At 43.5% G+C, this 17,812-nt stretch overlaps 1 protein-coding gene across 1 annotated transcript in view; it reads right to left on the reverse strand.

Annotated features, from left to right (window-relative positions):
• Positions 1–17,812, reverse strand: part of IL12RB2 (interleukin 12 receptor subunit beta 2) — a 116,577-nt gene that overhangs the window by 81,941 nt on the left and 16,824 nt on the right. The window contains exons 3-4 of the mRNA XM_004699614.2: positions 13,143–13,254; positions 11,364–11,657 (exon numbers count right to left, since the gene is read on the reverse strand). Of these exons, the coding sequence (XP_004699671.1) occupies positions 11,364–11,657; positions 13,143–13,254 (406 nt within the window). The remainder of the gene's footprint in view (positions 1–11,363; positions 11,658–13,142; positions 13,255–17,812) is intronic.

Here is a 17,812-nt window from a genome sequence, read left to right on the forward strand (position 1 = left end):
TGTGTATGGATTGGGATAACAGTTGTATGAGCCCCTAATAAAATGTTTAAAAAAAAAAAAAAAAAAGAAGGGAAAGAAACTATTCTTTTACTGGTTCTCCACCCGTTCTACTGTCTCAGGAAGATCTACACCTAGAAGTCAATCTGAATAGAACAGATAGTGTCCTTTGATCAGATAAAATAAATATAGACCCAAAGCTGGACATTGTGTCTGTTACATACACCTGCACAAAGTGGCAATCAACGGACTAAGTGTTTTGTCTTGTTTGGGTTGTTTGTGCACACACTATATGCATGGGAACAATACCTGCCTATTCTGTGATCTTTGACAAAGAGCTTCAGTTTCTTTGTCTATAAACCAGTTGCAACAATATTTAGCTCATATAGCTTTCTTTTAACAATCACATATTGACAAGCTTTAATGAGTCTAACAATTGTACAAGGTTTGTTGCAAAAAAAATAATAATCTCCTGCTCCCTCCCACCAACTCTTGCCTCCAAGAATCTGTCACTGTCAACTTCTTTTCATCCGATTACCTTGGCATTTTCCTCCACATATCATATCCACGGATCATATCATACTATTGAATACTCATTTTTCACGTAAGCTATTTTGTAAAGATTATCCTAAGAGACCTTGTGTGGTGCAAATGCTTAATATACTCAGCTACTAACAAGAAGATCTGGAGGTTCAAGGCCAACCAGAGGCTCTTCAGAAGAAAGACCTGGTGGTTTACTTCCATTAAACCTGACACTGAACCCCCTATGCAGCACTTTTACTCTGATACACTTGGCATTACCATGAGTTAGATTCAACTTCATGGTATCCTGTTTGGTTTTGGTTTAAAGCACTTTTAATATGGTAATTTAGCTGTTTTTCCCCCTCTTGTGAAGTTAGAACATATTTTGATTAGGTCAATATTCAATCCAGATTCTTATATTAATATCATATATGTAGCAGGAACCCTAATGGCATAGCTGTTATGTGTTGGCCTGCTGCCTACAAGGTCTCCATAGGAGAAAGACAGGACTTTCTACCCTGTCCTCTCGGGTGACTGTGAGTCGGCATCGACATGATGGCAAAGAAGTGAGGTTTTTTGCATTGTTTGGTCATGTTGCTGTTAGGTGCCATCAAATCGACTCTGACCCATAGTGACCCTACGCACAGCAGACCGAAACACTGCACGGTCCTGCGCCAGCCTCACAACTGTTCCTGTGCCTGAGACTTGGATTCAGCCATCTCTGCAGGGGCTTCCACTTTTTCACCACCCTTCGCTTTACCAACCATGCTGTCTTTCTCCAAGGACTGGTCTCTCCTGACAATATATCCAAAGTATGTAAGATGACGTCTTGCCATCCTTGCCTTTCAAGAGCACTCTGGCCTGATTTCTTCCTAGATTTCTTCCTGGTTTGTCTTTTTAGCAGTCTGTGGTAGTTTCAGTGTTCTTTTCCAGCACCACAATTCAAATGCATTGATTCTTCCAAGGTCTTCCTTATTCAAAGTCCAACTTTTGTATGCATATGATGCAATGGAGAATACCATGGCTTGGGCCAGCAAAACCTTAGTTCTCAAAGTAACATCCTCACTTTTCAATACTCTAAAGAGATATTGTGCAGCAGACTTACCTAACGCAATTCGTCTTTTGATCTCTCGACTGCTGCTTCCATGAGCATTGCTTGTGGGTCTGAGTGAGATAAAATCTTGTTCCAATTGGGAGAATTTTGGTCTTCCATACATTGAATTGAAGGCTACAGTCCTGATCCTCATCAGCAAGTGTTTCAATTCCTCTTCACTTCAGCAAGCACGGTTGTGTCATTTGCATACCATCAGCCTTTCTCCAATCCTGATGCCACAATCGTCTTTATATAATCCAACTTCTCTCATGATTTGCTCAGGATATAAATTGAACAAGTATGATGAGAGGATAAACCCCTGAGCCACACCTTTCCTGATTTTAAACCATGCAATATTCTCTTGTTCTCTTTGTACAACTACCTTTTGATCCATGGGCAAGTTCCCAATGAGCAAAATTAAGTGCTCTGGAATTCTTCTTAAGGTCATCCACAGTTTATTATAGCCCACACAGTCGACTGCCTTTGCATAGTCAATGAAACACAAGTAAACATCTTTCTGGTATTTTCTGCTTTGAGGCAAGATCCATCTGACATCAGCAATAAGATCCCTTGTTCCATGTTGTATTAGTCTGGGTTGACTAGAGAAACAAATCCAGGGGCACTCATGTATGTATAAGGAGCTTTATATCACAGAGTAATTGTATCTTAAGAAAACACCTCAGCCCAGTCCAGACCAAGTCTATAAATCTGATATTAGCCCATATGTCCATTGCCAGGCCATAAATTCCTCTTTAGACTCACACAGCACATGCAATGATACTGAATGCAAGAAGATCACAGGCCAGTGGGTGGAAAATCTTGTGGATCCAGTGGTGGTGGTAGCATCTCAGCACTGGCGTGGGTCTTCATGTAACTCCTCCAGCTCCAAGGCTCTAGTTTCAATCTGCATAGCTCCATGGGGCTTGTCAAAAGGAATGTGTAGCAGAGAGAGAGAGTGTGTGTCCTGCCTCCGGGGAGGAAGAGAGGAAAATTGCTAGAATCCTCATGAGAAGGCTATGCCCACAAAGAGGCACCAATCAGGCTGTGACCTGATTGACAGGCTAGACTCCACCCCTTTGCTCAAGTTGACAGGAGATTTTGTAACTGCTACACACGTCCTCTCCTGAATGAGTTCTGAACGTCTTTCTGACAATTTCTTGTCCATGTACTGCTACAACCGTTGTTGGATGATCGTAAGCAAAGTTTTACTTGTGTGTGGTATCAATGATATTGTTCTATAGTTTGAGCATTCTGTGGGGTCACCTTTCTTTGGAATGGGCACAAAATATGGATCCTTTCCAGTCAGTTGGCCAGGTAGCTGTCATCCAATCTTTCTGGCATAGACAAGTGAGTGCTTCCAGTGCTTCTTCGGTTTTCTGAAACATCACAATGAGTATTCCGGTAATCCCTGGAGCCTTGTTTCTGGCTAATGCATTCAGTGCAGTTTGAACTTTTCCCTTCAACACTAGTGGTTCCTGCTCATATGCTCCCTCCTGAAATGGAGGAGTATCAACTAGTTCTTTTGGTACAGTGGCTCTGTGTATTCTTTCCATCTTCTCCGGATGATTCCTGCATCATTCAATATTTTACCTGAGGGTCAAAGTTGCAATTCACAGCTTGAATTTTTTCTCGATTCAGATATGCTGAGCATGTTTTTCTCTTCTAGTTCTCTAATTTTAGGTCCTTGCATATTTTGTTATAATATTTGGCTTTGTCTACTCCAGCTGCCCTTTGAAACTTTCTATTCAGCTCTCTTCGACCTTTTGGCTTTAGCTACTCTACAATGAAGAGCGAGTTTCCGAGCCTCTTCTGACATCCACTTTGATCTTTTCTTTCTCTCCCGTCTTTTTAATCACCTTTGCTTTCTTCATGAGTGCTGCCCTTTATGTTCTCCCAGCTCATCTGGTCTTCCATCATTAGTGTCCAATGCATCAAATCGGTTCTTGAGATGTTCTCAAAATTCAGGTGGCATAGACTCAAAAGTTCGTACTTTGGCTCCTGTGCACTTGTTTTAATTTTCTTTCAGCTTTATCCTGCACTTACATCTGAGCACTTCATGGTCTCTTCCACAGCCAGCCCCTGGTCCGGTTTTAGCTGCTGATCTTGAGCTTCTCCATTGTGTCTTCACCCAGACGTAGAAGATTTGATTTCTGTGTATTCCTTCTAGAGAATCCATGTGTTGTCAAAGGGAAGTTGCCTTTTGTGTTGTTGAAAAAAGGCATTTACTATGAACAAGTCTGTAGTTTAAAAAAAATTCTATCACGCCATCTCTAGCTTCATTTCTACTAAGTCCATATTTCCCAACTACTGTTCCTTCCTCTTTGTTTCCAACTTTTGCATTTTGATCATCAATAACTATCTTGATTGCATGTTTGATCAAATTCTGACTGAAGTCATTGGTAGAATTCTTGAGGTTTTTTATCACTAGCCTTTGTGGTTTGTGCATAAATTTGAACAATATTTGACGGATTGAATTTCTTTGAAGGTAGATATATATAATCCAGTCACAGATAGCATTGCACTTCAGAATGGATTCAGCAAGTTCCTTTCTGACAATGAATGCCACCCAATTCCTTTTGATTGTGTTATTCTCAGCTTATGATTTCCTGATTTAAAAAGGCCAATACCAGCCCATTTCAGCTCACTAATGCCTAGGATATTGATCTTCATGCATTCCATTAAATTTTTTAACCACTTCCAATTTTCCTAAATTTGTACTCCACACATGCCAAGTTCCAGCCATGAGAAGATTTTTGCCGCTGTTTCTCATTACCTTGAGTCTTACGCCATCACCAAAAGAAGATCCCAAAGTCTCTACTCCAACAGGCTTTACCCTGCTCATGTCACCATGTTTGAATCCTCTTCAAGAGAGCGGCTCCTCTTCAGTCACATTTCTGGCACCCTTGGACCTGAGGGGCCCATCTGCCAGCGCTGTCTCTGACAATGTGCTGCTTACTTTCTCTAACCTTTCAATATTTGAAAATGCTTCGGAGCTCTGCTTAAGTTTTTCAGCAGCTTCTTCTTCCAAAGTGGGGAACGGGGTCCTTTTTCTCTGTTTGGTCTTAGTCTGGAAGCTCCATTGAACCTGCTCACTTTGGGTGACCCTTTGGCTCACTTTGGGTGGCTGGCATTTGAAATACCAGTGGCATAGCTTCCAGCATCACAGCAACACACAAACCACCACAGTATACAAACTGACGGAAAAATGGTGTTTTGATCATATGTGCTATGATAAAAATACACAGACACACCACTACTCATGATTGAACCACATCGAATGCTATGATAACCTTTCATTTTCTGTACAACTTTTTGTTTTTCTTGGAATCAGTAATTGTCTTGTGTAAGAATGGCGTGGGGCCCATGTCTAATCTCCTCTGTTGTCCCACAGGGGAAGAAGAAGCACATTCTACATCAGCCCAAAGGCAATTCCTAAGAAGCTGAGGTCAGACAGGCCTCCACCTTTCAACCTTCTTACCAGTTCTGATACCAATGTCCTTCCCCTGCCACTCCCCACCTCTCTTTGGGATATACTAATTAATTGCAGGAGTGACACAGACCTCATAGACCAAACTCACAACTATTACATTTACTGTATAAGGTAAGTTAACAGGATCAAGAATGCTCAGAATACAGTTCTGCTGGTCAATACAGTGCCTGCAGGCAGGTCTCTCTTTGGCTTTCAGCTTCCAAGCCACGGGTCCCCCATTTTTTGCCCTTCTCTGGCAATGTTACAAATCTCTTTTAGTACTACCAATAAATGCCCAAAAGGGCACATCACTCTACTGTAAGTCTTACCCCAAGGGCATTCAGTTCTAGCTCCAGGGTTCTAGCGCCCCCCCATTAAGTGCCTGGAGGCACCCCACTCTGCAAATCGAGCCTCCTGTACAATGGTACTCAGGGTTACTGGCTCCACAGGCTGGGAAGTTCACCACTCAGTCTTGTGTTTTTGGTTATGATCCCACTAGTCCACTGCTACTCCTGCTCATCCTCTATCTTCTGGATCAAAGAGGTTCAGCACAGGGATCTCAGGGTCCAAATGATGAACTCCACTCCTGGCTCTTCTTTCTTGATGGTAGTGAGATCCCCAATTCCTGCTTCTGACTCATTTTGTACCACGCAAGATGTCAAAATTGACTCATCCTCATGTTAGAGTTCCATATACCCTATTTGCTTGGTCACAGCCAGTTATTTGGCGGAAGTCACAAAGACGATGGCTAGAAGAACCAGATCAAATAATTCACTGCACCACACTATGCTTTCCATTTGCTTAGTTCTCTACTTTTCTTCTTATTAATATACTTACAAAGTCTTGTAGCAATTATCTGAGTCACTGTTCAGCATATTTGGATTAAATGGAAATTCTAGCAGTTACAGCAACTTGAAGATCTCTCGGTAGCCATGTGAACTTTCCAATTAGAACCAGTTGCCTCTGCACTTTGGTACACAACTGCCATTCTGGGATTGCCTGTCTCCAACATTTTCAGGATTCCTTCCCCATTTTCCCGTATTCAAATTCCTATTTCTTAAATTCAGTCCTTTTGTTTTCTTTCACTGCCGTGGGAAAAGGTGCATGGGAGGAAGACTTTGATCATGGCCATGATTACCCTCTACTCGGTGGATGCTTTCGCTGAATATGCGGACATTTTCAATCAGAAAGAATATTCTTTCAGGGTTCTGAAGGCCATGAAGCCATTCCGGTTCTTCATCTATTACAAATGGTCTATTTCTTCTCTTTGAAAGATTGTAGACCCCCTCTCTTGGCCCAACCCCTGAATTTTCACAAAGGTGTGCTAAAGGAGGGTCTATTTTCATCCATTCTTCTTAATCCTCAGAGGGCTCATAAATTCTTTGAACATTTGACCTTCAGTGTGGGAAACATTTTCTTAAATTACTTTCCATGATTATCCCTTTTCCCTGTTTTTTCTTTCCAAACATTTATATTATTCTTGTGTTGGATATTCCTCTAATTTTATCTTCTATATTTTAAAATCCAGTCTTTTTGCTCTGCTATCGGGTCTATCCTCAGTTTATATCTCTATCATTCACTGAGTTTTTAATTTCTGTGTACTTTTTCCTATGGGGGCCATGCTTTTTACTTTATGAATGTTTCATTTTTATGGATTGCATCATGCACTCAGGAGACACCATGATTGCTAAATCAGGGGGCTAGTGAAAAGGAGGGTGATTTTCAATGAGCTGGATCGAACCAGTGGCTGCAACAAACATTAAGAACAATTGTGAGGATGGTGCTGTTCTGAGCAGCGTTTCATTCTGTTGTACATAGACTCCCTAGGAATCAGAACCAAGATGGCACACAACAACAGCAATTCTTGCTTTTGCATGTGCAATATTTTTTCTTAATTTTTGAAGCCTATTAAAGATTGGTGTTTTTTTTAATTTCTTAGCATTTCCTCTCCTTGAAAAGTTTCCAGCTGCTTTTCTACTTTGTGTATGTGCTTTGTTTCATGTATTTTATTTTTTTGGTTTACTTCTTTTATGTTGGACATTTTCTTAGAACCTGTATTTTCAATCATGTATAGGAGAGTGCTTGAGTGACACCAACAATTAAGATGTTTGACTGGCAACTCAAAGGTTGGAGATTCAAATCTACTGAGAGGCATTTGGGGGGGGGGGGGAGCATGGTTCTACTCTGAAAAATTGGCCAATGAAAATTCTATAGAGCACACTCCTATCATGGCCCACATGAAGCCACCGGGAGTTAGAATCTACTCAATGGCAGCTCGGATGGGCGTGGGGCATTCAATTATAGATTGGGCTCAGTCGGCATGTTGATTTGGGAGCATTCATGAACTTCGGGTTTCATCCCCCGGTGATCTGGCTAGATATTTTGGGGAACTCCTGTTGTGGATATTTTAAATGATTTCCTCTTGGTCTGATCAGATTTCCCAGAAAAAGAATCTTCGAATCTGTCTGGAGAGTACAGACCTGGCTGTGAGTATTCGGGGAGCTTAGTAAGAGTTGTACATCACTATTTCCGAATACCTCGGGTTTTCAGTATGCCAAAGAAGACTTACAATGACCCTTTGGGGCAGACTAGAATGGCCTCTGTGGCTGTCCAAGAATGCAAATCTTCACGGGAGTCGAAAGCCTCATCTTTCTCATGGGGAGCAGCTGGTGGTTTTGAACTAGACTTTGTGGTTAGAGCAGCCCAGCATGTAACCCATGGTACAACCAGGGCTTCCTAGCTGGGGGACTTGCATCATCCAACTCCGAGACTCCTCGTGCTGCTTTTCCATGTACAAAAGTTCTAGTCTTAGGCCAGCATGGAAGGAGCATTGGCAGCATTATATGGAATTGGGAAAGGAATCTGACATTTTAACTGCTTTTGCATAGATTTTCAACCAAAGTCCACAGTGACATCAATTTTGGGGTCTTTGTGGAATGAGAGCTTCTGCCTGAAAGCAAGTTTCACCTTCATTTGTCGCTGTAGGTGAAGCCAGTTATCACCGGGCCATCTACTTCTCAGCTTCCCAAATCTTGTCTATATGTCTTCCCCCCATCCCTCAATCTTGTTGTCCTTGAGGGTTTAAACCATTTGGAATTCTTGTAGTCTTGACCTTATTTCAAGAGAAATGAAGATTCAACCCATCATTATTTCCCTCCACACTTCACGTGGTGTACTGAGGCGCAAATGAGAGGGGACGTGCCTGGAGCTTTGACGTAAAGAAGCAGCATTCCCAGCGCCTCCCTGTTCGTATCTTGAAGGTTTCATGATCTGGGCTGTGCAGCAGGCACCTTCGTGAAGTCAAGGTGTCCACTTAGCACAGACCTGGCTTGGCACAGCCTGTTTTCCGCAGATGAGGCCCCGGTGGCATAGTGGTTACATGTCAGGCTGCGAGCCGCCAGATCCTCCGTTGGAAACCACCAGCGGCTCCTCGGGAGAAAGATGGGTCTTTCTAGTCCGGTAAGCAGTTACAGGGCTAGAAATTCACAGGGGTGGTTCTGCTCCATCCTAAAGGGTCACGATGAGACAGCTTCAGCTTGATGGCAGTGAGTGCGGTTGTGGTGTCGTCTGCCACCGAGGAAACCGGAAACACTTCTTCTCATTACAGTTCGTGACAAGGCAAGCACAGCAAGGATTTGGAAATTTTAATCAGCTTACAATATTAGCAATTGTTATAAGTAGCATGGTTATTGGTGCTTTAAAAGCCTTGCTTACTATAAATCTCAGAAAAACTAATTTCAGAAATATTCATGGATAAAGCATATGTTGAAAACCACCCAGACAAGACATCGCCTCCTGTCTTGATTGCCTGAATGGTTTGTGGATCGACTCTCTGAGTGTAAGTAGCGAGAGGGCTGTGTTTCGTTATTCCACAGTTTGGATGAGCTCCAATCTCATCCTGGGAGAGCCTCCCAAGCCTGGAGAGCCAATTCCCCAAATCCATTGCCACCAAGTCAATTCTAACTCAGAGTAGCTCTACAGGGCAAAGCAGACTGCTCCACAAGGTTTCCCAAACTGCAAATCTTTGCGGGAGCTTACAGCCTCATCTTTCACATCGGCTGGTGGGTTTGAACCGCCGATGACCAGGCCTGGGGGAAAAGTGAAACCAAATTCAGAGTACATTCCTGTGAGTTGCTGAGACTTTGAAATCTTTCTCCCTCAAAACGGCTGGTTGGCGGTGAAATGGCTGACCTTGTGGTTCTAGGCCCATGTGTGGCCCCTCGTGCTACCAGGACTTCTAAGGTCTATGACGGGGCCAGGGGCATAGGCTAGAATGTGGCCCACCTGTTTCTAGTTCTGAAAAACTGGCCAACTTGATGGACATGTGGTGACACTATGAACTTGCACTTATCACAGGAGAGAAAACGGGGAGTTCACTTCTTCATTAGGAATGAGCATATCACACTGGGTGGAACCAGAATTCATGGTTTCTTTTCTTGGAATGACTACCTCTACTCAGAAAAAGGCATCATTTCCAGTCAATCCTCTACCTCAAAGGTGCTAAACTTGCTCAAAAGGCTGTCACTTGATAATGTGGTTGCTGCCTCTTCATGTTGCATGAGCAGCATTAGGGCAGCACCACCCAACTGAGCCGCGCCAGGACAAGATAAGCTTCGCTATCGCCCCAGCCTCCGGGTCCTGCCAGTTGTCACAGATTCACAGGATGGAAAAGTGAAAACGACAATCCTCGCTCTTATCGCCCAAGTGCCTCCTGTGTGCCCGGCTCAGGAGTAAGCATTTTGAATCCAGATCATCTAATCACGACCACGGCTTATGCAGTCGATGTTCATATCTTCATAACAGAAATGGAGGCACTCTGGCCCAGAGAATGGAAGTTAAAGGGGCACTGCCGGTGGCAGGGTGGAGATTCGAAGCTCAGACTCCTTTCACTCACCACCGGCTGTCCAGGCTGATTGGGAATGGCCCCTCAGCCTGAGCTGGGAGAGAAGTTCTGGATCTAGCTCCTGCCATCTCTTGCCTTCCTGATTCCCTGCCAACTGGCTTGGCCATGGTTTTCTGAGGACCATCTAGGAATATGACCTGCACCAACCATATCCTTACAGGATAGAGAGACGAGGCTTCCATCTTGCCCGGAAAGACTCTCTTGGTGCTCCATATCACTGCTTTCATAGCAGAGACCCTGCCCTGGCACACTGACCAGCCAGCCTGCTGCTGTAACTCCTTTCCCCTCATACTTCCTGCTTCTGCTCCACAGCTGCACGGGGACTGCCACAGAGGTGGACCCCATGGACTCCCTACGAGCTACAGCTGCTCACTGGCTTGCCTGGCTGGAGCTGCAATGCTAGAAGCTGCAGGCAGGTGGGCTGGTGCTTTGCCCTGCAGACTGTGGCTCGGGATACAGACACCCTTAGTTCTTGCCCCTCGGCAGCTGCCTGGAGGGACTGTGAGAGCAAGCCAGCAGTGCTGGGCTGTTGCCCTGGACGGTGATCTTTGATCAGGGAGAGGCAGATAAATTCTCTTTTCCCTGGTATTGCATTTCCATATGCTCTTCTGGGGGAGGCCCCTAGCGACCAAGCACTAGCTGTGCTTTCCGTCAAAGCTGGGGCCAGTTAGTCATGGGACCACCCTGTGTTTCCTCTCCCCTCTCTCCTGGCTCGGGTCCTCACTCGACTCACGAGGATGTACACCTCCCTCCCCCAGATAGGTTGGCATGTCACTTTTGTCTCAGGCAGTTTTCTGGAGAACGCAGGAATGAACAGTGAGCATCAGGACAGGTCTGCTGAGTATGGCACCTAGTGGTCAGAGCTGATTGTAGTTGGAAGGGAATGAAGAGGACCCGGAGAACTAGGTCTTTAAACAATTTTTTAAAACAAAATTTGCTTTTTTATTACAGCCTTATTTATTTAGGAGGACTGATTTTTGTGCAGTCAATTAGAAGGAGGGAGAGGTGTTCACCTCCGAGTGGTCGACCTGGGATGCCAAAGAAGAAAGAAAAATCTTCTCTCTCCTCCCCTCTCCCTGGCCCTTTTGGAAATCGTACCTGTGAAGAAAACCTCTCGCTGAGAAGGCACGAAAACGGAGTGCCAGAAATTCCTGCTTCCTGCCGCGGGAGTGCAGGGAAAGCCGGTCAATAGTCTCCATGGCCCCAACCAATCAAACGAACAGAACAAGGGCACCCAACCTTTCTGCACTTCTCCCATTGAGGTGCTCACCTGGAGCTATCAAGAGAAAGTGCTCCCGAAAACTATTTGCTCTCTATTGGGGTTGCACATCTCAAGTAAGAAATGCACCCCCTCTTTTAGGAATCCAAGGAAAGCTCACCACCAACGAAGATCTCAGCCCCACAGATTCGAGTCTCCGCGCCGCCGCCGCCGCCACAGGCCAGGTTGCAGAGAAACATGGTGGTGCCCAGGGGAAGGCCGGTGACTTGAGCGCTGAGGGAGGGGCCAGGCTGAACATGGATGGTTCTGTTGAACTTGTAGAGGATCAGCCTGTCAGAACTGGAAGAGCGAGAGCAGCCTTGTTCGGGCTTCAAAGAGCATGAAATATTGACGGCTGATCCAAGTGAAATTACATGGGAAGGCTTCACGGTCACACCCCCCTTCTTGCACACATCTGCAACAAGATACAAATGCAGTTCTCAGCGGGCGGTCAGAAACCCATTTCAGAGTAGAAGGTGTGTGGCGTTCCCGGAGGCCGGGTGAAATGAGCCCTGTGGCATCATTGACACACTCTCCACACCCCTCTGGCTGCATGGGCGATGCATGATTGAGACCAGCGGGCAGCCATATAAAAGCTTAACCGTATTTGAATTAAAATACGCATCCTTCTCAAAACAGTAATACCACAACCAGTAGTGAGAAAATTGTGTTGGGAAAAGGTTCAGGAATACAGATTCCGGAACAAGCTGCCTCGATTACAGGCAAATGATTCACCAGAGTACTCCTGAGGGTTTCTCAGGATAATATTTGCTTTAATCATTTGTAATTTATAATGCCTACTCTCTAATAATCATACCAAAAATTCTAAAAGGGCACTGCAAATTTCAGGGAAAGATTTAGGAGCAAGTTTTTCTCTTGCTCTATCAGTAGTACCACCTAGAGGTAATCTCAAAGATCGCATATAACAAACTATCCGGGGCATGGGTATGTTTGTAGTTGCCATGAAAGATGTAAATCCGGTTGCCTATGTCATGGTCCGGTATTTCTTCAAGAGGTAAGAACCATTACTATCTGTTCAAGAACCATGACTAATGGTTCAGGAAATGAACCATGACTATATGTAAGCAATAAGGGATGGCATGAATATGCTATTCTTCTGAGGGTAAGTTCCCCACACTCTGCTGATATACCAGGTACCTTATTAAACTCTCCTCTAGAAGAGCGTGTGTCCCACTCCCTGGAGCTCCATATTAATAAACAGGACACTACTCAGACACTCATAGTTGTTTGTGGTAATTGTTGATGATGAGAACTTCAGACTTATCGATTCACTCAGCATTTTCAGATATGATGTAAAGGCTCCACTGAAGGTCTCTTTTAGGAAACTGTAAGATTGCTTGGTTCATAAACTACTTTAAAAAGGGATAGGTAAAGAAATCATTTGAATCAAATAAAGGAAATGCTCAAAATCACTTTCAATGAAAAAGTTCACATTTTATTTTTAGAGCAAGTCTCCCTATCCCTAAACGCTGTTTCTTTTATTGCTTCCTCTTCTTAAAGAGTAAGAAAGACAAAAACAAGCACCTAATCAAAAGACCAGAAAATGTTTGGCAGTAGTTTTTAGCACAACTGAATTCATCCATGAAAACCCCTTTATTAAAATGTACTACAATGGAAAACCTGCAATCTTGATGCCAGGCTAGGCTACCTACCCACTGTCTTCACAGGACATCATGTGATTGGACATAGGCATTCATCATTAATTAAAAACTTAAAAATACACGATCACTACAGGCACACTACTAAACTTCTACACTTAAACGATCGCAGTGGGACTATACACAACTCTGAGAACCTTTACCAGAAAGGCATGATATATTGGTAAACAAGAATGTAAATCTCCAACCCTTCCACAGATTAGCATATGGAAAGATCTTACCTATTTCTCCTGTAATAGACAGGCATGTGACTGTGCAAAGAAATGCCAGCACGTTTGTTCTTGCAGGATACGCCATCAAGAGTCGACGCTGGAAAGTGCGTCTGTATTCTCCCTTGTCAAAGATACAAATTAATTCACGTTAAACACGTACAGAAAATACTAAAAGCAAAACTGCTCAGAAGGCCAAAAAGGCCATTTTATTTTTATACATTGCAAAGACACTGATGTTTAATTTTTAAAACTAAAGTACTCCTTTAAAATTACAACACTGAAACTTTTAGCTATCCGCCCTACCAATGAGTCTTGGATCAGCTCAGGAGAAGCGTAGGTTTTGGAGGTCTAAGGACTTTGTGACAGTGGTCAAGTTATTTAATGTTTCAAGCTTCAGCCCATTCCTCAAGAAACAGGAATACTGAAACCTATCTTTCAGAGTTTCGATATAAGCAAATTGTATGTATAAAAGCATAGTGCTTGGTATTTAATAACATTGGTTTTCAAGCCAGCCCCTTCTTTAACATGCAGTCTATTGTGATCCAGTGGTATTATGAAGAGCCATTTTTTTCTTGAGGGAAAGTTCTCTTTTAATGCCTGTCATCGACTGAATTAACCAAACTGCTAGTACAATGCTTCCTTTGATTCGCTAACTCACTTATCCATCCAAACACTTGTCATTTGCTTGCTTTATGCCAAACACTGTGCTTATTGAAGCGTTTGCAAAGAAGAATGGGAAAGGTGTGGCTCCTCCCCCGGAGGGTCTTAGAATCCAACATGGGAAATAAATATCAATAATTATAATACAAGCTGTGACATTCCAATAATAAAGGAACTCAGAATTATAAAAGCTCTAATAGTCCAACAAGGGAAATAAATATCAATAATTATAATACAAGGTGTGATATTCCTATAATAAAGGAACAGAATTATAGAAGGACCATAGAGCAAACAATTGATACTTTGTGAGGTGAGGCAACTACTGAGGAAGAACGATAGTTACAACAAACCCAGGGACAAGGGAACAACAAGTGATTTGAAATTGGTGGTGAGGAAGGTGTAGGAGGCCTGGTAAGGATTCAGCAAGGGCAATGTAACCGAGAGGAATTACTGAAACCCAAATGAAGGCTGAGCATGATAGTGGGACAAGAGGAAAATAAAAGGAAATAGAGGAAAGAACTAGGAGGCTGAGGTCATTTATAGAGGTCTAAATACAGGCATGTACATATGTAAATATGTTTATATTTGACGATGGGGAAATAGATCTATGTGCATATATGTATAGGTTTAGTATTAAGGTAGCAGATGGACATTGGGTCTCTACTCAAGTAATCCCTCGATGCAAGAACACTTTGTTCTATTAAATTGGCATTCCATGATGCTCACCTACCTTGACATGATCACTGAAGACAAAGTGGGTGCATAAGCAAATGTGGTGAAGAAAGCTGATGGTGCCCGGCTATCAAAATATATAGCATCTGGGGTCTTAAAGGCCTGAAGATAAACAAGCAGCCATCTAGCTGAGAAGAAAAAAAGCCCACATGAAAGAAGCACACCAACCTGTGTGATCACGATGTGTCTATGGGATCAAGTATCAGGCATCAAAGAACAAAAAAATCCTATCATTGTGAATGAGGAGGAATGTGGAGTGGAGACCCAAAGCCCATCTGTAGGCAATTGGACATCCCCTTACAGAAGGGTCTCGGGGAGGAGACCAGCCAGTCAGGGTGCAGTACAGCACTGATGAAACATAACTTTCCTCTAGTTCTTTAATGCTTCCTCCCCCGGTTCCCCCACCATCATGATCCCAATTCTGCCTTACAAATTGAGCTAGACCAGAGGATGAACACTGCTACAGATAAGAACTGAAAACATAGAGAATCCAGGACAGATAAACCCCTCAAGACCAATAATGAGAGTAGTGATACCAGGAGTGTAAGGGGATGGGAGAGTAGAAAGGGGGAACCGATCACAAGGATCTACATATAACCCCCTCCCTGGGGGACTGACAACAGAAAAATGGGTGAAGGGAGACATCAGACAGTGTAAGACATGACAAAATAATAATAATTTGTGAATTATCAAGGGTTCTGGAGTGGGGGCTGGGAGGGAGGGGAAAAATGAGGAGCTGATACCAGGGGATCAAGCGGAAGGAAAATGTTTTCAGAATGATGATGCAACAAATGTACAAGTGTGCTTGACACAGTGGATAGATGGATGGATTGTGATGGGAGTTGTATGAGCCCCCAATAAAATTATTTGTAAAAGAAAGAAAGATAGTTACAAAACACTTTAAAGAAAAAACAGAGGACATCTAAATTTGATTTGAAGGGCAACTAGTTAGAAAACGGGAGAAGAATTTTAGAATACATTATCTACTAAAGAGTCTTAACTTCCATGAATCATATATGCCCGTCCCACCCCCACCCCCAATGTACATCTTGAAAAATCACTTGAACAGCTGGGGTCAGTTTTTCAAGATGTAAAGAGGGGGCAGTTGCTGCCAAACAAAATTCAACTGACACTCCTTTCCAGAATGCTAAGTGAACCTCGCAGGAAATTTAAGTCAAGATATGAGAATGGAAGTATTTTTTTAAAAGAGTCTTAACTGATCTTTTCTGAATTTGTTTAAGAAAGGGATTTCTGTTAACCATCAGACTCACTAACAGTGTTCTTGAGGTTCCATCCCTTGGCTTTGATGTGTTAGCCTACAGAGACATCCTCCCATGGAAGAACTCTGAAGGTCAGGTTAGTGGTCCAGATGGTTCAAATGGTCTGAAAGTGTCTTCACACTTCTGCAGGAGATGTTAGCCCCATTTCAATTGTTTCTTCAAACAGACCAGAACATAAGCAACAGTTACAGTGTGTCCCCAAAGAAGACATGTGGGCAGCATTACATTGTGCTTGCTGATTGCCTCAAGGCTGCCACAAAACCGAAAATCAAATGATTTTGATTTCATTCTTAGTGTTAAAATAATCATTATGCAAGACATATGTTTTCTTCTAAAGGGGGCCTTTGTCTCCTCCTCCTCAAATAATAATGTTAAACTCCAAAAGATGGGAAATTCGGATATAGGCAGATGCTTCTGGGAAGAACATTGGATGCCAAAGGATCACCCACCCAACAACCCCATGCCCGTCCCACCCCGAACCCCCTCCTTGCCAGTCAGAACTAAGTGAAAGATTCATCTGTTTGACAGTAAGAAAGGAATTCCAAGAGTTATAAAAATAATGCTTAGGCTTTCCATAGATGCTTAATTTCTTTTACTGAGTCTTTTCATCGTAAGTTGCTCAGACGATAAACCTGATGCTATCTGATCTGCTCCAATGGCTGGCTCTCCCACTCATTGGCAAGTTCCCTCTCCAAATCTCACTGCCATGGAGTCAGCTCTGACCAACTGCAATCCCACAGGACACAACAGACCTGCCCCGGTGGGTTTCTGAGAGCATTGGAGTAGAAAGCCACATCTTTTCCCCCAAAGTGCCTGGTGGATTCCAACTGTTGGCCTCGCAGTTAAAAGCCCAGTGAGTACTTCATATGTGAGGGAGAAAGGCTGGGCTTTCTACTCCCATTTACACACTTACAGGGACTCCCACAGGGAGTCACTATAAGTCACCATTGAGTCGATGGTAGCGAGAGGTTTTTTGTGTATTAAATACTTTTATTGGGGGCTCTAACATCTCTTATCACAATCCATGCATTCATTCATTGTGTCAGGCACATACGCTGCCATTATCATTTTCAAAGTAATCTCTTCCCATTTGAGCCCCTGATATCAGGTCCCCATTTCTTCCCTCTCCCTCCCCTGCCTGCCCTCCTCATGAACCCTTGATAAGTTATAGATTATTATTTTCATATCTTACAATGTCCCCCATCATCCCTCACCCACTTTTCCATTGTTCGTCCTCCTGGGAGGGGGTTATAGATAGATCCTTGTGATCATTTACCCCTTTCTTCTTCTCCCTCTCTCCCCAATCCTCCTGGTGTCTCTACTCTCATTGTTGGCCCTGGAGCATTTATCTATCCTGGATTCCCTGTGTTGTGGGATCTTGTCTGTAGCAGTGTGAATGTTCTGGTCAAAGCCGATTTGTAAGGTAGAATTGAGGTCATGATAGTGGCGGGGGGTGGGGGAGTGGGAGGGATGCACCAAAGAACTAGAGGAAAGTTGTGTGTTTCATTGGTACTGTACTGCACCCTGACTGGCTCATCTCTTCCCTGTGACCCCTCTATGAGGGGATGTCCAATTATCTGCAGATGGGCATTGGGTCTCCACTCCATGCCCCTACCTCCCCATTCACATTGGGTATGATTTTGCTCTGGGTCTTAGATGCCTGATACCTGATTCCACGGACACCTCATGATCACACAGGCTGGTGTACTTCTTCCATGTGGGCTTTGTTGCTTCTCAGCTAGATGGCCGCTTGTTTATCTTCAAGCTTTTAAGACCCCAGATGCTATATCTTTTGATAGCTGGGCCCCATCAGCTTTCTTCACCATGTTTGCTTATGCAGCCATTTTGTCTTCAGTGATTGTATCAGGAAGGTGAACATTAAAGAATGCCGATTATTAGAACAAAGTGTTCTTGTGTTGAGGGAGTAATTGAGTAGAGGCCCAATGTCCATCTGCAACTTTAATTCTTAACACATGGATATGAGTATATAGTTCTATTCCCCTCTCA

This window comes from Echinops telfairi, unplaced genomic scaffold (assembly GCF_000313985.2).
Source record: "Echinops telfairi isolate 266 unplaced genomic scaffold, ASM31398v2 ScPeMD7_443;HRSCAF=831, whole genome shotgun sequence".
In the NCBI taxonomy this organism is placed as follows: Eukaryota; Metazoa; Chordata; class Mammalia; order Afrosoricida; family Tenrecidae; genus Echinops; species Echinops telfairi.